At 56.1% G+C, this 19,875-nt stretch overlaps 7 protein-coding genes across 7 annotated transcripts in view; 1 reads left to right on the top strand and 6 right to left on the bottom strand.

The window, feature by feature from the left end:
- Positions 1 to 3,441, bottom strand: part of CHGG_08674 (uncharacterized protein) — a gene marked incomplete at both ends in the record, with an annotated part of 4,306 nt that extends 865 nt beyond the window's left edge. Inside the window, 6 exons of the mRNA XM_001226600.1 lie at positions 18 to 1,160; positions 1,237 to 1,294; positions 1,368 to 2,510; positions 2,563 to 2,661; positions 2,750 to 2,775; positions 2,857 to 3,441. Coding sequence (XP_001226601.1) covers positions 18 to 1,160; positions 1,237 to 1,294; positions 1,368 to 2,510; positions 2,563 to 2,661; positions 2,750 to 2,775; positions 2,857 to 3,441 — 3,054 coding nt within the window. The remainder of the gene's footprint in view (positions 1 to 17; positions 1,161 to 1,236; positions 1,295 to 1,367; positions 2,511 to 2,562; positions 2,662 to 2,749; positions 2,776 to 2,856) is intronic.
- Positions 3,442 to 5,720: 2,279 nt separating this feature from the next.
- On the bottom strand, positions 5,721 to 6,248 carry CHGG_08673 (uncharacterized protein; the record flags this gene model as incomplete). Its single annotated transcript, XM_001226599.1, has 2 exons — positions 5,721 to 5,781; positions 6,190 to 6,248. The coding sequence occupies 2 exons, from the start codon at positions 6,246 to 6,248 to the stop codon at positions 5,721 to 5,723; spliced, it is 120 nt and encodes a 39-aa protein (XP_001226600.1).
- A 3,746-nt stretch (positions 6,249 to 9,994) lies between these two features.
- On the bottom strand, positions 9,995 to 11,777 carry CHGG_08672 (uncharacterized protein; the record flags this gene model as incomplete). The annotated part of the gene is made up of 3 exons (XM_001226598.1): positions 9,995 to 10,132; positions 10,204 to 10,660; positions 11,260 to 11,777. The coding sequence occupies 3 exons, from the start codon at positions 11,775 to 11,777 to the stop codon at positions 9,995 to 9,997; spliced, it is 1,113 nt and encodes a 370-aa protein (XP_001226599.1).
- A 747-nt stretch (positions 11,778 to 12,524) lies between these two features.
- Positions 12,525 to 13,736, bottom strand: CHGG_08671 (uncharacterized protein; the record flags this gene model as incomplete). Its single annotated transcript, XM_001226597.1, has 2 exons — positions 12,525 to 12,591; positions 12,934 to 13,736. The coding sequence occupies 2 exons, from the start codon at positions 13,734 to 13,736 to the stop codon at positions 12,525 to 12,527; spliced, it is 870 nt and encodes a 289-aa protein (XP_001226598.1).
- Positions 13,737 to 15,296: 1,560 nt separating this feature from the next.
- CHGG_08670 (uncharacterized protein) lies at positions 15,297 to 16,071 on the bottom strand (the record flags this gene model as incomplete). The annotated part of the gene is made up of 2 exons (XM_001226596.1): positions 15,297 to 15,647; positions 15,796 to 16,071. The coding sequence occupies 2 exons, from the start codon at positions 16,069 to 16,071 to the stop codon at positions 15,297 to 15,299; spliced, it is 627 nt and encodes a 208-aa protein (XP_001226597.1).
- A 1,036-nt stretch (positions 16,072 to 17,107) lies between these two features.
- CHGG_08669 (uncharacterized protein) lies at positions 17,108 to 17,558 on the top strand (the record flags this gene model as incomplete). The annotated part of the gene is made up of 2 exons (XM_001226595.1): positions 17,108 to 17,141; positions 17,203 to 17,558. The coding sequence occupies 2 exons, from the start codon at positions 17,108 to 17,110 to the stop codon at positions 17,556 to 17,558; spliced, it is 390 nt and encodes a 129-aa protein (XP_001226596.1).
- A 476-nt stretch (positions 17,559 to 18,034) lies between these two features.
- On the bottom strand, positions 18,035 to 18,778 carry CHGG_08668 (uncharacterized protein; the record flags this gene model as incomplete). Its single annotated transcript, XM_001226594.1, has 1 exon — positions 18,035 to 18,778. One exon carries the CDS (start codon positions 18,776 to 18,778, stop codon positions 18,035 to 18,037), a length of 744 nt encoding a protein of 247 aa, XP_001226595.1.
- Positions 18,779 to 19,875: the final 1,097 nt, after the last annotated feature.

The raw sequence follows: 19,875 nt of genomic DNA, 5'->3' as shown, positions 1-19,875 counted from the left end.
CGGGTCCGGGGTGGAACTGGTTGGTGAAGTGGTGGGAATGGGGGTCTAGCTCCGGCGCGGGGAAGTTGTTGGCGGAGATGGAGGAAGGTGGGAGGCGGGCGCTGGCGGCGGGGCAGGCGCTGCGCGAGGACGCTGAGGATGATCACGCGGTCGGTCGGGGTGCGGTTGGTTACGTCTTCGCGTGTTAGGTGCTCGAGAGGGAGCACGTGTTCGGGTTCGAGCGAGCCTGGGTCGGCCGCGACGGTGTTGGCCCATTCTTCGACCGAGGTGGCTTCCCACGGCTTGGTGGTTCGGCCGAGGAGGGGGATCGGCTGCATCGCTCCGCCGACCTCGGCGTCCTGCGAGCGCCGCTGCTGCTGGTAGATGGCAGCGTGGCCGTCGACGAAGACGCAGGTGGCGAGGAGGCGGCGGCGCGACTCGGTGTCGACCCAGCTACGCCACCGGTCATGGAGGGAGGGGAGGCGCTGTTGCTCGGCGGCGAGCAGGGCGTGGTCCAGGAGGGCCGTGTTTTGAGACAGGACCTGTTGGTTCAAAACCCGGTGTGAGTATGCTTGTCCGGGAGCCTGAAGAAGAGGAGCCGCGAGAGGAAGAGAAGGTGCCGTGGTAGCCACCGGGCTTTGGCGGTCGGGATCAAAGAGAGAAGACCAGGACGGCTGTGTTCGGGACCGAGAATAAGGAGAAGAAGAGGGTGAAGAAGCAGAAGGAAGATTAAGATTAAGATTACTCCCCATAGAACGGGGGAAAACGAAAGCCAAGGACGAGTCTGAAGAAGCAAAAGTGGTCCCAAACGGAGAAGTAGCCGACGACCGGACCCGGGAAGATGGGAAACTGCCCCAGGGAACGGACTGCAGCGGACTCAAATGGCGCAGAGCAAAAGGAGACATGGTGCTGGACGTCGGTGTCGCGGCATCACAAAGGGAAGAACTAGAAGACGTGGGGGAAGATGCAGGGGACCAGGCTGTAGTGTCGACGAGCCAGAGGCCGTTGTCCTCGGCAAGGGCAGAGGACGGTGGAATACTAAAAGACCGCGAAGCACTCACCCTCGAATACAAAGACTCGAACGGCTTCGAGGGTCGTGTGACGGCTTTGCGGCCCCGGAAGCGGGCGAAATACTCGCAGAGAAGAATGGCCTGCATCGTTTGGAGGCTCCATTGGGGTATCTGTTTTCCATGGTGAGAATGGTTGTCAGCGTATGGGGGTAATGTGGTGGGTTGCCCCCAGGACTCCGCTACTCACCCGCTTCACTTCCTGCCATGCAAACTCATGCAGCTGGTTTCCACGAGTGCGGTCTTCCCTGTTGTCGAGGTGTTTGCGTGGCCACGGCGGCCATGGCGCACTTTAGCACGTCCTCCGAGCCTGCTTGGAACGATTGGTAGTGAATGAAGGGTAGGATCGGGTCGACCTGGGCCCAGTAAACCTCGATATACCGAGGGATGGCAGCGCGGACCGGCCCCGGGAGCGGAATGGTAATGGAAGGGGGCCCTGGCAAAGCACACCCGCCAATAAAAGCCAGATCAAGCTCCGGAACCAGGTCGCTACTATGGCTAGCATTGTCGGTTCCTGGACTCGCAGCCGCGTACCCGACAGATAGCCCGAGATCCATGGCCACATGCGAATCCAGAAGATCATGATGGATGAGCCCCTTTCGGCGATCGAGGTCCACCGCCGGGTCGAGATGCCTCGGGAGATGAGAGGCAGATGCGTAAATGGGTCCGGAAGGTCCGTGAGATGACGCATCCATGGGCGGCGTTTGGCCACGGAGGGAGGAAATAGAGCTGCTGTGCTGATGCTGATGCGCCCGGATAGTGCCGTTAGAAGTGGCACTCAAGGGGGGGGGGTGGTGGCCGGCGCCGGCTGTAGTGTACTCTAAGGATGATGGTACGGTCAGCGTCCCGTCAAATGTAGAATCCGTGGCTTGGCGGTGGTCCGAATATGGGTTCATGAAGGAAGGATCGGCGAAGGATGGGTTTGCTTCAAGTCCCGGCCCGGAGCTCGCGAGGCCGCGCGGTGCCGCGCTGGGATACGGCGACCGGTGTCGCGCCCAGGGGCGTGGATTTCTCGAGACGTCTGATACCGGCGTCGAATAGGTTGTGCTGTCCGAAGCAGATGAGGGTAACGGGGAGGCGTCAGGGAGTTCCGGCATATCGGACTGGAATTGCGGGCCGTGCGTGACCACACAGATGGACGGCGGCGGGCCAGCCCTGGGCTGGTAACCGTCTAGGTCATCGTGGTAGGCACCCGATAGCGAGGATGGCTGTGCCGGGTTGACGATAGAGATGGTCGGGGGGAACGGGTAGCCGCCACGGAAGTCTTGACTCGCGTGTGAGAAGCCGGGCTGGTTCCCACCGTTGACACCGGGTGTGCGCGGGGTCTCAGTGGCCGCGGGAGAAGCAATTGGCCGAGAGGGCGTCGGTGACGAGCGTTGAGGCTGGAAAGAGAGCCCTGCCGATGACGGGCGCGGGCTGTGTTGCGGGGACCCTGCCTTGGACAAGTCGTCGCCGTCATGCTTGCTGTGGCCGTCGTCAGTACGTATCGGGCATATAGAAGTCATGGCACACGCACTGCTTCTCCTGATGCCGCACCAACAGGTCGGCGCGGTGGAACGCCCTATCGCAACCGGGGCACTGGAATCGCGGTTCTCCGTGGCCAAGTTGGTGTCGCCTAGAGACAGTCGTGGTTAGCATAGAGATACATCGGTGACGGGGGCGCATCGGCGGCGTTGTCGGTGAGCGAGGGTCCAGATTCTCACCTTAGATGCTCGGCCCTTGTGAATGTCTGTCACGGGATGTTAGAACGCGAGCGACGAATAAGAGAAGGACGGTAGGGGTCATGTGAGTAAACGGTTCCTCTTCTCACCTTCGGAGGTCGACAGATGTCGCAGACATGGACCGGCAGGCCCTTCTTTGCCTTGCTGACCCGCCCAGTCTTGGGAGTGATCTTGGGTGTGTACTGAGTCGTCACAGGATGGAGAGGCATGGGCCTTTGCGGGCCCCTTGGCATAGACGACGGCGAGGCGGCCGAGCTATACCGTGACCGGTCCATCGAGTCACTGCTAGTGGTGCTCCGTTGGCGTTTCGACTTGCGGGTTGTAAACCCCGACAGAGGCGGCGAAGACGGGGTCGAAGACGATGTAGTGGTGATGTCTTGTGTCCCGGGTCCTATTTCTACCTGCGCTGATGCTGCGGCGGAACCAAGACCCCGTGACGAAGTACCGCGCCGTTTAGTCGAGCCAACGGGGGCGGCTTGGTTGATATCCTGCTGGGTGGTGGCCGGGCCGGGATCAGTGACATGTTTTGGCCTGGCCTCTGGGTTGGGGGTTGTCTCTTGGAGCGGGGCGGCACTGGTCAAGTTCTTAGCGGCCCTGGCCCTTTTATTGAGGGGGGATCGGGCGCCAGGAGGGTGGTCGTCGTTGACATCCATTATAAAGCTGAGGCTAGCCATGATGGGAGACAAGCGGGCCCTCAAAATGGAAGTCAGATGCCAAGTTGGGAGTACACAGCCCTGTTGGACTGGTGAAACGAATGGAGAGGTAGCAGTCAAGATGGGAATAAGACGCTAGAGGGGACAAAAGTGTGGACGGTAGGTACGGTACACGCAATACACGCGCGGCTGCAGCAGCAGGTGTAAGGCAAAGAGAAGGGCGAGCAGCGGTATGTACAAGTCGGTCAAGAGTGACAACGTAGGGCTGGAAGTTGGGGGAGCAGGAAACAAGCCTCAGCCCGGAGGAGGGAACAGGGGGAGGGGGCAGAGAGGAGACGGTCACGGTGCCGGCCCCAAGGGACTGCTTGCTTCCATGTCGGTTGAGAATGGGACTCGAAGCATCGGGGGAGACAACAGCGCGGCACGTCTGCGGCGCTGCTATATTCAGACGGCCCACCGCGCCCAAACACGCTGCTGGACAAGTCGCGCAGCGAGATGGGATGGGATGGGGAGATCCAATGTACACTCTTGGCGACCTTTGCAGGAGGCTCAGTCCCTGTGAACCCCGTTTGGGCTGGCTGTCGCTCCCGCCCGCCGCCCACCCCCTCCCTTCTCCCCTGTCAGTACAGGGGGTTCATGGGAGGGGGGCACTGGGTGGGTAATGGTTGACAAGGGGGGTTGTGATGGTGGGACCAAGTCAAGATTATTCGTACCAAAGAAGTTTTTTGCAGAGAAGAATCACCCCGTCTTCAGGTCTCTGATTGGATTTGTTGGTACCCCACGGTCCAACGTTGCCTTCGACTTTTGTCCAACACAAGCCGAAAGCGAGGAGCCGATTCGGGGCTTCTTTTGCCGCGACGCATTAACTAGTGAGCTCATGTTAGCCGCGACTGTCCAAGGTAGTTAGTTATCGACCACCACAGCCCAGGCAAGACGGCACCACCTTCAGTGTATCGTCAATGTGTTGTTTACAACTGTCATGATGCTCGTTGAGAGGCTCGAGTTCATACATACTTGGAAGCTTCTGCACCTTCGGCAACCTTGAGCAGCGTTGTCCTCAGAGAGCAAGTTCGTTTCCTCAACACTCAGTGCACTAACTAACTCCACGGGGACAGCGAGGGCAGATGGGATGTCCAGTACCAGCCCTGATTCTTGGCGCCAAGTTCTGTACCATTGCCCTGCGTCGGGGAAGACTCAGCTTGGGCCGCGGACTTCGGCTTCCCCTCTCCCCATTAACCATGGCGAGGGGAATCTTCATCAACCGAAGGCCCCTTGGGGTTACGGACCTGCCAAAAAGGAGGTATGGCATGAATGCTGAAAGGAGTGCCGGGGGTTGCCTAAGATCCTGCTACCAAAAGTGACTCTTCTCTGCGAGGTGAAAGCGGGAACCGCCCTAACTAGTGCATGGAGTGTTACTTCGTCGATACACACACGATCAACGCACACTGGGCACATCAGCACAAGGCGCTAGTCAATTCGGGTCGGTTTGCAAAGCACAACCCACAGAGGCCTGTGCAATGAAGAAAAAAGCTAGCCCGGAAATAACGCTAACGAGAGACATCGTTGGTGCAGAAATGCTCACCAATGAGTCCCCCACAGGGAGTGCCGGCCATGTCCAGAAAGGAGGGTTACAACGAAGCGAGATGACCGCGTAGCCGCCCAACTGACTGGCTCGACTGGCTTGCCTAACTGGGAATGTGGCAGCGGCAGTCATCAAGGGTGACTCTTGAAGCGCAAGGGCCCGCACTCTCGCCACAGGAATCTGTCTCTCTGTGTCGTATGTCCATAATCATCGATCTGTGATGGTGTGTGCGGGCTCGACGGGGGAGGCGTCAAAAGAAAGGACCCTTGGTCGTCTTCGGCGATCGATCCGGTGGAGAGCTTGCGAGCATCACGCTTCGGGGACGTTCGGCGAAGTGTTTCTCCACCACGGCGCAGAGGGGCCGGGTTGTTTGACAGGGGGTCGAGTCAAGAGGCGGGTCGGGGAAGAAAGCGTTGATGTGCAGGGGGCGGAGGTCCGCCTTCTCTCTCATTGGGTAGCTACCTGCTGCGCCGCATGCCAGTGAGATCCTATTTTCGTGGGCTCAATATGTATGGTTGGGATGATGGGCTTTTCTGGAAGGGTTCTTTTTTCCCTGGGCGACGCGGCAGCAATGTAGCTACTTTGCAATGACGCGCAACAGTTGGTAGATTTACGTGCGACGAAACCCCGAGATGTGCAAAATGGTTGTTGTCGTCTCGATGAGTGGGCCACGATGAAAAGAAAACTCTGGTTCCCCGGATAGGATTGCCGAGATCGGTCATCTCTGCTTCGCTCGATCGAGTCTGCGGGGCCGCAGCTCCTGTGTACTTGTATGACACCTGTGATTCGTATTTACATGCGAAGCATGTAAGCAGTTACACGAAATTCGCGCGAGACAACAAACCAATGATTTGCATTTGGTGGTCTAAACGCATGACATCTTTTAGCAAGCTCAAGCCCTTAACCAAGGTTTGGCCTTAGAGATGGAAGTTGCCCGTGACCTGCGGCAATACGGCAAGCGCCGAACATTTGACGCTAGTGAGCCAAGTGTGCAAACTACTGGGGAGGGTGTCGTGTTGGTGGGTGATGGTACCATGCATGAAATGATCGCAATACCATTTGACAGTCCCGGCGTGATGGTGGGTGGTGCTGCCCTCGTCCTGGACCGGCCCGGTAGCGTACTATGTAATGTTCTTTGCAGCTTCCCGAGCCATGCTTTCGCTGGGCACGAGGATATGGGGACACACAGGCGCTTAGGTGTCGATGATCGATTCGTCCGATCTTGCGCCGAGGAGGTGGGAGACATGGTATGGGTGGACGAACAGCCGGTACTGGGCTGTGGCGCAGTGCAGCCGGCGAGGGGGAGGCACACACAAGCTGCCCGTTAGCGGGACCGGGACCTGCAGATGTCGAGTGTGTGATGGTGCGCCCCTGTCGCGCGCTTGTCTCAGGTGAACCTGGAACGGCGGCTAATTCTGGGCTCAGGGGAAACAGGGGTTCCCAAATAAGAGAGCTTGTGCAACCACTGGCGGCAATCAGAGAGCAAATTCGGATCACGGCAAACGCGTGTGGGTGGGCAGTTGCTTTGGAAAGTGCCAAAAATGACCGCTTTTGGTAAATAAATGACGGCCAGCCAACCAGTGCGTATCCAGAAAGAATGACACCCACATCCTCACACACAGTATGGTTCCTTTCCTCGAGGCCGCAGTTTCTTGGCTCATGATGCTGACATGGTTGTGTTACTTCGTACGTCAAGAATGAATATTCGGTGTACTGTGTATGGATGGATCGCTGTCGAGTTGTCGTTCAATAGTCTTTTGAGTTTGGCCAGGAAACCGCTGCACAGACCGACAGGCACGGGCCATGAACCCGCGGGGGGTTTGCTGAGGCCCCACGGCGGGAAGCGGTAGCACTAGCCAGCCAGAGCTAGCGTCTTTCTCCGAACGCTGCCCGAACTCATGCCCTGGTCCCGGCTCAAATCCGCGGAACATGGGAGAAGGCCCCGCGCGAGCACCGGCGCTGAACCGCTTCCGGCCCTGGGGACTCGGGACCGCGGGACGCTGCTTCGGCTGGAATCTGTGCACAGTCGTATCCATGACACCGAGGATTCGAGATTTACCGCGCACCAGCTGACTCGTATATGTAGAACTAAAATTACGAGATGTCAGTGTTCCATGTTGAAAAGCTGAACTACACGACAGAGGTTGAACTCTCCAGGTCCCCCACGCTTCATCCAGGCATGTATGGGGTGTAGTGTGCAAAGTAAGCGCTATTTATAGGCCAAGCCTCTCCGCAAACTGTAAAACCGTCGATTGTTGACGTGTCGATACACCGTCTCTCACGTCAAGACAGAAGTTGTCGTCATCGCAGGGTCTTCGGAAGAAAGAAAGCGCTCCTTCCTGGGGACTCTGGCACAGCGGCATTCCTGTGGATTATGGGGAACCAATCAGCCACGATAGCACAGGGCCCCGGCAGCGAGGCGAGATGCTCGACCCGCAAAATTCCCATATGTGTGTCACGCCGCGTGGGATGTGCTTGCGACTGAGTTGTTTTCTCATTCCGTTGCCTTTTTTTCTTTCTCTTTTTTCCGTCCTCATCTCCACTGGCAGCAAGAATCGGTATTCTCCCACCATAAGAGCTGAATGCCGGCAGATTCCATTGCAACAAATCCGGGTATGTTTCTGTTGCAAACGGCACAGCCAGTCATTCGCGGCTCACAAGTCGCAAAAAAAATTGCTGAAAAAGAAACGGACCGATGACATTGCATCGCTAACGCTAAGCACGGGTTGTTGGTGCAAGAATGTCGCAGCATCTCACACAGCCACCGCCCTGCCTTGCTCGCGTAGCACAAGCACGAGCAAAGCCAAGCAGCCACGACCCTCGCGTGAGAGTTGAGCGGGCTGAGGGAAAAGATGCTGCACATCGACTGTGTGTGCCTCAGACATGCTTCCATCTCCCGACTGCGCACCCAGTTCTGAAACCGTTTCATGCCGGGTCCACGAGTCTATCACCGGCTTTTCTCCATTCAGCTTCCCAAGATATCACCACTCTCGAAAGGTGTTTCCCCGCTGTCATTGGTCCGGGTCTGTCGCCGCAGGATTCGCAACAACCAGAAACCTGACCCTGAAAGACCAGCTCACCTGTTCTGCAGACAAACCCATGATATGAGCACGGTGTGGCGGCGCACCGTCGTTGTGTCAACAGCCTCAGCCGCTTGACGAAATAATGACAAGCTTTCGCCGCTGTTGCCGGGGAACGTGGGCGCCCGATGCGCCCCTGGCCGTTACGGGACCCAACAGACCCCAACAGCCACCTCATGCAAGGGCGGATAGAGCGTGCAAGGGACGGCCCCATCATTCGCTCTTCTGCTGCAGTTTGTTCCAAACCAATCTTCAGGTTCAGCAGCAGCCCAAGTCCAACAACTCCTGTGTGCTGTATGCGGCCGGCCGGGCTTGGCCTACCCCACGATGTGGCACACTCTCATCTCAGCCCTACGAGGCAAACAAGCAAGGGGAGAACTTGGCGAACGTATTCGTAGTTAAATGCCGTTTCGTGATAGGGGCAGAGACAACCTCGGTCGCCATTTTGTCGTAGCTGCAACTGGCATAAGCATCATTTCGGAATGTGTGTCCTTTGAGGGACACCCGTTGCAACCCCGTAGGGATTCTGTGCTCCTCATTCATGGTTCTGCCATCCCCCTTTTCCGCCGAATGATGCACGGGTTGCCTTGTGGTACATAACCCCCTATTTCCAAACGCATTGAAGGAATCACCCGGTGGCGTGAGCAATCAAGGTAGATATGCGAGAGTAAATATGCTCATAAAAGACAAAGTCAGATCTCCAACACTGTGGACATCGCCTGAGCTTGTAGGTGACACCAGAAGTTCTTGGTTGGTATCACAATTCTTGCCACCCTGTGGCAACCTCACTGCGACCAACACACGAGTCCTGCTTCTGCACGGGCATTGAGCAGCAGCCGAGTTCGTTGTAAGCGTGGCCGGCCAGTATAGATGAAACCAACGAGGCGCCGATTGGCATTCCAAGCCTTCATCGGCCATGCCGTGATTACAAATACTTCCTCTTTGTGTCCACGCCGAGAGGTCGTTATAATCAGTGTTGAGTATTCCGCCATACCCGTTAAGCAAGTTTGGCGTCGCCACTGTGTCACACGATCGATAACAAGTCCCGCAATGGAAAAAGAAGGATACGTCTTTTTGTTTAATGAATAACAATAACTATTATTTTGGCTAGGAGACACGACCAAGCCGACGGAGATGGTGTGGTGATGAGCGAGTAATTCCATGCCCGTCACAAACCCATCAAGACGAACCCATGATCATGAATCTTTAGCTACAAATTCATGACTACGGGCCTCTAACAACGAGCCTATTAGGACAATCACAGCAAAGTATACCTACCCAGGAACTCAGTTTAGGGAATGCAACTTGACTCGATGGCTGTTGTCTTAACGGACTGTTGCCTCCTCAACAGTGAACCGAGAGAGTCTGAGATTGATAAGTTGGCTTTCCTAAGAGTAAATACATCTATTACCCATGAGCGCAGTGTTATTCGTAGAAGAAGAATACCTAAAGAGCACGCAAGACAGCACCAGCAACCATACCTAGATTGACAGGAACATATCCAAAAGAGGGGGGAGTCCATATATCTAAACCACGTTCCGCCGTTACACCCCACAAACGCCATCCAAATCACAGGCAGACTCGAGCGGTTATAGATACATTATAATGTTTCATGAGCCTGCACTAGGAAATACCGACTGGGCTTAATGCGACCGCCCCCAGTGTTTATTTATACCACAACTTTTCCCGTCCCAGAACTCGAAACCCAGGTGTAGGAGTAGGAGGAGGACGACGACAACGACGAGAAGGACGAGAATGAGAAACGCTCAACAAAACAACAAAGGCCAAGCCAGGCCAGTCAACACGGCTCGCGGCCGGTGACAGTCTGCCCGACACAGAAGACCGACGGACAGAACACATCCCTCCGTTCTACAAAACCAAGAAACACAATGACGTCGCAACAGGGCCAAGGCTAGCCGCGTTGGCTCGTCGCAGGCAGCTGCATAGACCGACGGCCGTCGCTCCCATGCTTGTCCTCGCTCTCCTCCGAATCGTCGTCGCTAACGGGCCGGCTCTCCCCTTCCCTCTCGCCCCTGCGGCTCTTGGTCATCTAACACACTGGTCAGCATATCTCCCCAAATGAAGAAAAACAAGCACAAGATGTTTCATAGAGGGACCTACCCATGAGCGCACCCCACCAATCAACCCCAGGGTGTACCCCGTGACAAAATCATTCGAGGTACTCGTAGCACGCTCGCCCGCAGTCGCCACGCCCGTCGGCGGGCTCCTGGGGAACGGAAACGCGCTGCCGCCCGCGGCACCGCCGGCGGGCCCCAGCGGGCTACTCGGCGGTAGATCGCCGCCATTGATGCTGGCGCTGCCACTGCCATTACCGTTACCGCTGGCGAAGCGGGCCGGGCTGGGGCTCTGCGGGCGCGAGGTGGGCCAGTACTGGCGGAGCTCGCGGCTGAGCTCCTGACCGGTGGTGGTCCAGTTGGTGCGGATGTTGTCGCGCAGGTCCTGGACGTGGCGTTTGAGCTCGAGCTCGTTCTTCTTGAGCCAGCTGATGTTGAGCTCCTGCCGCGAGGTGCCGCGCTTGAGCTGGCGCGCGATGTACTTTTCGTAGTCGCGGACGATTCTGGGGGGGTGCGGGTTGTGTTAGTAGGGTTGTGGGCGATGGGAAAAGGGGGAAGGGGGGGCCTGGTGGGGTGGTTGGTTGGGTTGTGGTGGCTTTGCTTACTTTGTGATGATACCTGTGGTGCTCACGCCCTCGGTTCGTTGGGTCACGAGGAACTTGCCTGCGGCTTTGAGTGGGGGCGTAGTATGTCGTCACCTTCGTCGGTCACCGTTAGGGGAGATCGTCGTTGGGCGAACGTAGTTCCAGCTTGATGCTCTTCAAGAAATTCGGGGGGTGACGATCCAGGGGGCAGTTCTCGATGACCTCGTCCACCCATTTGCAGTGCCGTACCGTCTCGGCCCGTTTCCTTGCCCGAGAGCACAGTGAGACCCTTGCGCTTGTGCGTCTCCTCGTCGCCAGTACACGCCCACTATCAGATACACGTCGGGGAACGCCTTCTTTGCTTGCTCGAGACTGGCGCATGTGCCTGTCATTACCGTTAGCTCATATCCCCGACTGGAATCGTAAACACAAGGTAGCTGATAAGCCCCCCTATCTCGTAGCCCAACATACCCCAGGTGGAACACAGTCGAGATACACCATCCCGCATACACTCTCACGGGCCGGGCCCTCGGGAGGCGGGTTTGTCGTGTATCCCACCCGGGTGAGTAAGCTTGCCGATCGGAGGCGGCGCCATCGCCGCGGTGGTCTTGCTGCTGGTCATGCTGCTCCCATTGGCACTGGCATCGCCGCCCTTGCTCGACGTCAACTTCCGGCTCCCCTTGCGCGTCACGCGCTCCGCGATATCGACGCTGGCCTCGGTGGTATCGCTCGGCTCGCCCGGGTCGCGAGCTTGGGTGTGGTGGCCTATCGCACTGGCGGCCGTCGAGCTGGGGGGGAGCTGGTCTGAGCTGGCACGCTGGCGCTTGTTGGGGTGTGCGCTGGAGGACGAGTCGGTCTTTCTGTGGGCGTTGGCCGCCGTCCGGCTGGACTCGGGGGCGGTGGTGTCGCCCTCCTCGCCCGAGGCGTCTCGGGACTCGTTCTGGATTGTCTGGTTCTGGTCCATGTCGAGAGTGGCGGACGTGTTGTTGCGCTTGCGTTTCCCAGCGCCCTGGGCCGCCGAATTTGAGGACGACATGTTGGCAGGCAAGAACGTCGGCCTGCCGAGAGAAAGAGCGGCGGGAGAGCTAAATAACACGCAATGTGGGCCCGGGCCGGATATGGAAGCCGTTGATCGTCCCGGGAGGCCGAGAATCGAATTCGATGCGCCCAGCGGCTTGGGAGGATGTCGAAGCGTGGCCTGTTGCCGTGATTGTCAGACTTGCGGGTTGTCAATCGCCGATTGCGCAGCAACCATCTGCTCTCACGGGAAGCTTTGAGTGGTATCTTGTGCGTATCAAACTCGTCGACTACCTGGTGAATACCCGATGGATAACTATCGGGTAACGCGGAGAAACCGGGACTAACGGGGTATAGTTTCGCTGGTTGATTTGACGTACGATCAATATATCAAGCCAAGTCACCTCGGGAAGGTTTTGAGGTTGTTGCAGCGGGTATTTATTAAAAAAGAAGCTGGCCCACAGCGAGCGAAGCAGTTAGAAAACTTCGACACGATAGTTAGCTGCTCTGCGAAACAGCACACCAGAACACGTTAATTGGGGAATTCGAGATGTATCGCGTTCCGTGCCTCCACATTAGGCATAATGATTCGAGATAAGCGTCGCTGGCCGGGGTTGCAGGAAAGGGGGCACCGCCCGAATTCTGCAAAACAATTTCCTTTTGCTCAATGCTTGCCCAAGTTGTGGCAGGGATGTCTCATGGCCCCCTGCAGTGGTCACGTCATTATCCAGACAATGCGGCTTCCATTGTGGTGTGTGGCTTGGCCTCAGAAGGTGACCCAGAGAGCAGGTGCTGCGTCATCAACCTTGGAGCACCACAACGCACTGAGGTGCCTAGCATTGTGTAGGTTCCCTGTCGTTTGATTTAAGGACTTCAAGAGGCAGGGCAAATTAACTGAACTTTAATTGAACTTCAAAATCGTATACCGCTAGCATTTGCATCCGATTGAACACTGGAATTTAGTGAATGACTGAAACTTAGGACTGTGCCGCACGCTTCGATAAAACTGTCACTTCCAGCAGATGTAGGTAACCAGGTTAGAGTGTTGTCACTCAACCCCAAGTCGTGACCCTGGTTTGAACATCGTAAAAAGAGAGAAAGATAATCCCTATACCGTAGAGACCTCGTTTTACAGCAGCTTAACCGTGTTCCTCTTCACAAAATGCCGCCCACACCTGCGCTTGTCACCCGGCTTGCTCATATAGCAATACGACTTGGAACCCTCGGGCGCCACGGGCCCATACTTTTGCGTAACCGAGCAGTACTCGCGGCCCTCGCCCATCCACTCTTGAATGTGTTTATGAAGCTGGCATTTCGTAACGCCGCACATGCGGCAGTACCCTTGCCCGCGCACCCGCAGCTTGGATAGCGCGTCCTTGCTACCGACAGCCACGAATGAGCTCGGGGAAACAACATTTCCTGCGAGATGCCACGCCCACTCAAGCTCGTTCGGCCCGTTCCGGCGGGCGGTGAGGGAAACGGTACCGTGGAGCCGGCGGTGGATGGCGTAGAAGTGCTTGTTGGTCAGGCCGAAGCAGGTGCTGTCGATGGGGTCGAGGAATTCGAACATGACAAAATGGAGTTCGGGCGGTAAGTCTGTGAGTGCAAGCCTGACCGTCGGCTTGTGGCGGCGTGGAATGGGCTGCTGGTCGGTGACCGAGTAGGACCGCCGCGGAGGGCCGAGTGGCGGTCGCCTCGCCGGCGGTCGCGTCTGTTCCACCGCTTTCTGGGCTGGCTCCTGCGAGGGTTCCGATGGCGTCTGGGGTTTGCTTTCAGGAATGGGAGGTGGTTGTGGAATAGTATAGAGCGTAAAGCCGGGAGACTGTGGGGGGAAGTACTCGTGCTGGGTTTGGGACCGGCGCGGCGCGCGCTTACCACCCTTGGGAAGACTGGTTTGATTCGTTCTGTGCTCCTCCCTTGTGAAAGGCGATCTTGACCCCTCCATCGAGGGCGTGCCACTATACAGAACCTCGATCATAGTGAAGTTATGGGACGCCGTGGTTGGATGGCAGTGTTGTTGAGGACTAGAAAGACTGAGACCAGGTTTTTGACTCTGAGCAACTTGAGGACACGGCCAAGAGGTTTAGTGTCGGTGATATCGATGTCTGTAAGCCAGATGGGTGTCGAGTTGTGGTCAAGGTGGGGGGTATGATTGCTCCCGGTTGGTTCGTTTAGATATCAGGCCCGTCTTGAGAGCGGTTTCAGGTACCGATGCCGATTGTGATGCGGATCGGAAGTTGAGGGCCCCTCACTAGCAAGCTCATGGGAGGGAGGGACGGATTAATATTGGTTTTCCGGTGCGAGGCAAGCGAGTCCTTTGAGCAGCTTGGTGCGTGGTCAGTCGAGAGATCTGCCGTGGCTGACGAAGTGGCCAGACTCGAGTGGACCGCTGTAACCGAATGTCGAGGCCCGGTGCTGGGAGGGAGAAAGAGAGGGCGCTAAGATTGCCGAGGGGAGTTTGGGGTAACACTGGGTAGTGTGGAGGGTGCAAGAAGATTCGGGACGAAAATGTCTAGGGATTGCCCGTTTTTGTGAAGATGGGGCAAAAAAGATACACGGGACCACAGTACTTGTCGGAGGGTGATCGGCGCCCCTGATTTGCTGTTGTGGGAAGTCGTGGCTTCTGTCCGGCACGCCGGGTTCCGGTCGACTTGTTATCCGGCCGCGATTTGGTGGAGTAGGAAGAGGAGATGTGGGTGGATGAAGCTGGGAAATGCTTCCTTGCCGGACGTGCCCGAGTCCTCGAGCCAGTGAACAATGATGTGGTGTACCACAGACACCGCTCGAATGCGAATCATGAATGGCCTTGCGGGCCTGGGGATCCGGAGTTCGCAGGCTTATCCAGCCAATGAGTGCTCAATTCGTAACAACTTTGTCCGACGCCTTCAACCACGAATGACGACGCGGCGGGTCTTTGGCTGAACAGGCGGGAGGGGCAGGGGTTTTGCAGGAGGCTACGGGATCGACCCATCTGGATCTCTCGCTCTCGAGAACATCTTGCAGCTTTCGGCGTGTCAAGGTCGCACGCCGAGGCCTCTTGGCGAAGGAAAGTGGTCAAGAAGGTTGCAAACTTGGCAGACCAACGTCACGCGATGTCGCCACTCCTTCCCAGAACCAAGTTGGATGTTGTTTTAAGCAAGCCGTGGGTTTCTGAGGTTTTCTCTCGTAACCGCTTGATTTCTATCGCTCGTACACTAGGATAGCGGTCACAAATAGACACTTCTCTTTTTTAGCACAAGAACAGCTGGCTCGTCTGATCAAAGACTGCGCAACCAACCTGAGTTGGAACGATCGGGTCCTTCCGGGAGGCAGGAGGACAGGCCATAACCGTTCTCGAACCCCGCCTTCCATTGGCCAACAATCATTGGATGTCCGTCCATACCCCGCCGCCTTCAATGATGTTCTTGATTTTCATGTCCTCAAACAAAGTGCGATATAACCCATTCCCCCCTGATAAGTTTTTACAGCCTTGTTGTTTCGCCCGTTGCGCAGGATTGTACAGGATGGAACAGCTGGCATGAATTGCATTGCAGTGAGGTCAGTTATGACTTCTGTGGCAAGAGATTGTCGCACGTCGTAGCGTGATCTGCTGTGCCACGGCCGGGTTTACGGCCCAGCTCGTCCAGGCTACCAAGCCTACGGGCCCATGGGGCCTACGAAGCACGCCCACCCGCACTCGAGCCGCAGTGGCCAAATAGGTCACAAAAGGGGGCCGGCCGCTCTGATCCGGAGGGGTGGCGTGAGCAGAGTCCGGGGAAACGCAGGGCTGTGACAACGTGTGATGAGGCTCAACCGCGCCTTTCCTCTCCAGCTGCTCCGCGCCGGGGCACATGGCAGGATAGGGCCCCCACCCTTGAGTAACAAGGGCGTTCGAACTCCGTTCCCTGGGCTGTGTGTTGAGTTGCTTAACATTGATGGAATTTTGTTAATCCACAGTGCGATATCGCCCGTTTCACCGCCAAAACTGGGAAAATGGTATTAAGGTATGTGTGGCAGGTCAAAAAATAACCAAGTCCTTAGACAGCGATCCAAATGACCATAAGGACGACATCCAAACCCTTGGCATCGCCATCCCATTTGAAGCTCCACATGCCGTCCGTCTTCTCGTTCCAGTAGCCGCCGGTTGCGCTGTGCATGCCACGCCGGCCAGCCTGTCCCTTCTTGGATGTGCCCTCTTCTGTTGACTGGGTGGTCGGCTTGTTCAGCTGCGATGTGGGGACGACGTGCTGGACAATGGTGCTGTTGATGGCAAACTTGTAGGCCGGCACAGTGGCGCCTTGAGGGGTAGCCTCCGCCATCACCGCCTTGAGCATTTTGCTCTAACAGAGAATGCATCTGTTAGCGGGTTGCTGAAATCGTGCGGGGATTCACTTCGGGCTCAACCTACAATGATTGTCTCGTTCCATTGCGCCGTCTTGGGGTGCTCGTAATATTCGGTACCTTCGAAAACGCTGTTGCACACCTGTTGCCTTGCCGTCAGCACCTCCCCTTGAGCCCTTGATAAGACTGGTGGTATTTGTTGGCCGGGGGTTCACGTACGTCGCTAGCTATCTGCTCTAGGCGCTTGAGAGCAATCGGCTACCATTGATGTCAGTATTGGTTGTTCTCGTGCTTGGATCTAGGGCGTGCTAAAGGCCGTACAGCGTTGGTGGTTTGGGCAGCCATTGTGGTGTATTGAGGTGGGGGGGACGTGTTGCGTTTGCGGTGGAGTGGCGGTGGTGATCCCCGTCGGATGATTGTGGTACTAGTCGGCCAAGAGTTAGAAAATCGGATCAAGGGTCAGCTCGAATCAGGTGCTGGATACCTGAGGCGCAAAATTGACTTGATTGGCGAGGTGGGAGCTGGTTTGGGATCGCGGTTTTGACTGGCGGTTTGTTGTTTACGTCGCGGTAACGGTCCGTATCGATACCCAACTTCGAAAGCTCCTATCAGGCTGTCACACAGCCTCGCAGGAGCTTGGACCAGAACGCTGCGCTCTGATAAGCCACCAGGTTTGTGCAGTTCACGTGACCCTTCAGCGAGGTATCCTTTCTCCAGCCGCCGCGATGCAACCTCGAGCTTTCTGCCAGTAATATGCCAAGCACGACCCACGTGCATCCTTGTTGCCTGAGCGGAGAGGGCCGACGGCCTTTCTGATTGATCAATTGAGCTTCCAGCCATCGCCCCCAACCAGCCCGTTGTCTGGACCGCCGACTGCCGGTGAAGGTCCTCCTGTGTGAGCAAAACACCAAAGCCGGAGCTGGACGAAAACATCACCATCTTCTAGTCTGCATCACAAGGATATCGAGAACGAGAACCGGCTTCTCACCGTTGATTCCTTCACCACCACCACACGAGCTTTGCGTCACGATGTCTAGCCAACCTCTGCTCCAGACCGCACCGGGTTTGTCCTCAATCAAACCAGCCAGCCATATTCTACCCCACCTAACTTAGCTTTCTCATAGGCAAGCGCATCGCGCTCCCGACGCGCGTCGAGCCCAAAGTTTTCTTCGCTAACGAGCGGACCTTCCTCTCGTGGCTCAACTTCACCGTCATTCTGGGCGCTCTGGCCATCGGCATGCTCAACTTCGGTGACCGCCCTGCCTTTATCTCGTCCTTCCTGTTCACGGGCGTCGCGATGGCCACGATGATATACGCGCTCATAACGTATCACTGGAGAGCAAAGTCGATACGGATGAGGGGGCAGGCGGGCTTCGACGATCGGTTTGGCCCGACCTTCTTGGCCATCATCTTGCTGCTTGCGGTGGTCGTCAATTTTGTCCTGCGGATCACCTACTCGGCCCAGGACAAGAAACCCTGAATGACATTCTAGGGAAGACTATCAAATTGTTTGGAGTTGGTGTGGGTTTGCGAACATTCTGAAGCCGACCTCGTGCGCGCGATTTGGACAGGGTTGAGCATGGGGGAGATGGTAGCATAAGTTTGGATATGTCGTGACTGGATTGGAACGGATGGATTCAAACGGAATCATTATGGAAACGGACATCACTTGCATTTACATGGGTTCATACCACCGGCGTTTGTTAGAAATTGCATACTTTCCGAATCGCTGCCTCGATGGTTTCACGTACGCCGGTCCTAAAGAAGAGGCGAGTGGTGGTGCCATTTGTAGACACTCCGCCTCGAAAAAAGATATTGGGTATCATCCCGTCAGATGTCCGGACTCCAATCCCCGAATGACAAAACCCTTGGCCGTGTTGAAATCCGGCCCTGACCCGAGTAACTTCAGCCTATCTCCAGATCCGCTGGGTTTTTTTTTTTTGGGAGAATAGCCCACTAGCCAAGCAGTCCCATCTTTTTCTTCCGCAGATGTTCGATGCTTCTCTCGTTTGTTTGTGACGAAACGTTGGGCTCAGCTGCCAGCTCGTCCAGCGGCAACCTTGAGAGCAGGATGACTACGTGTGCTTCGTACCTGACCTTCGCTGGCTGCACCGCTTGCTCATGGATGGTCGGTTGTCTCGTCTCGAAGTACTCGCCATCTGTGTCGTCGCCCCCTTCCTTATCAACATCCATGTATGTGTCCTCTACGACTGAGGGGTCCTCCGACGGCGGTGGCTCTTCTATGACCGTTTCTTTCGGCACGTTATACTGAAACCACTTCTGCTCGCTCTCTCCGATGCGCCGTCGAATGATTTCGGCTATCGTTATGAGTTTGGTGGACGCGGACGACTTAGCACAGAGGAGAACGACGCCCGGAAGCACGCTCTTGTCCCAGATGCTGAAGCGGCCGAGGTGTCCAAGGGCGCGGTCGACATGTTTGCGGATACTGGTTGAAGGTAATACGGACATGGTTTTGATTTCAAATTTGCCGCTCAGCTTGGCAAGAAGAGGATTGTGAATTTGGCCGTAGTTGCTGGTTGTTTGCGCCGGGTTGTGTGTTCGATTCGGCGTTCGATTTGGGAGCTGAGCGTCGGCCGCTCGTCGTTTCTTGGGACTTGGGTCATGACTGTCGTTGTCAAATTTCCGCTTGGCCGCATGCGGATTTGGGAACGATGATTGTGTCGAATCTCGGGCGGCCATCGCGGTTGGAAAAGGCTACCCAATGTTGATTGGGGCCGTAAAGGAAGTTGTGGTTGTGGGCAAGATCTGAGTCGATGCGAAGCACTGCTTGGCACGCACCATAAACACAGCGGGTCCATAGGTAGTTCTGTGTGGGGTTGGCGGCTCCCGTGCGGGTTTATCGATAAGACCGAATAACTCACTCCAACAGCCGTAAACTTTATGTTTGTGCTGTTGCAACGAATGGGAGTTATCAGGGCAAATGCCGTCAATCGGCATGAATTCTTTTGGTCACCTTTGTGATTTGAGACTAGCATGTTAGCAGTTTAGGCCTTGTTTGCTTCTATTGTGGTTTTTGAAAACGCCGTTTGCTCCCCTCTAAACGGAGGTCCCACCCTGAGAAACATGCTTCGTGTGTCGGTACCTCATGTCCATTGCGGGCGGTAGAGATGTATTTAGATTGTTGCTTGCTGGTCTGAAGATTCGTTTTATGCATGTCACTATTCCTCGTAGTGCTCAAGAAACTCTTGGAACGCTTGAGCCACAGCCTTTTGTACCCACCCCGAGCCCCCTTGGTTGCACAAGATATGCACGGCTTAAACGTTGAGACGGCATGTAAACGGAAAATTCACTGGGGTGTAAAACTTTGAACTGGGCTCTCGCCAACGGTAACATAATTACACGACGGTCTGGTAATATCGGAAGTATCCGTGCGCCGTCTTGCCTCACCTGAAGTGCGCTTGGCATAATGCAAGGGATGGGGCTCCTTTTCTTGGTACGACATGATAAGACCCCTGCCTCAAAACATGCCTCCGAGTTGCATCATGCTGGTCCACTAACAAATGGATGGTGAGCACAGCCCACTCGCACAGTGTCCTCCTCCGCCAACAGGCAGACAGCGGGTTTCGTCTTCAACGTCAGTTCCTCGACAAGCTATCGTCCGTCCTCAACAGACGCATGAGCTCTTGTTCCGACCGCGATGGGGCAGTGGTGGAACTCGGTGGCGTATTCTAGTTCAAAGTCTTGTCCCCTTTTTTTAAAAATAAAAAAAATTAGAGCCACCAAGCCATGGTGATATCTTCCCCTCATTGTTCTTCTGTGTTGCATCTTTGTTCGAG

Source organism: Chaetomium globosum, genomic scaffold (assembly GCF_000143365.1).
Source record: "Chaetomium globosum CBS 148.51 scaffold_6 genomic scaffold, whole genome shotgun sequence".
In the NCBI taxonomy this organism is placed as follows: Eukaryota; Fungi; Ascomycota; class Sordariomycetes; order Sordariales; family Chaetomiaceae; genus Chaetomium; species Chaetomium globosum.
The sequence above is the reverse complement of the archived record's forward strand: the minus strand, read 5'-3'. Positions and strand labels throughout refer to the sequence as shown.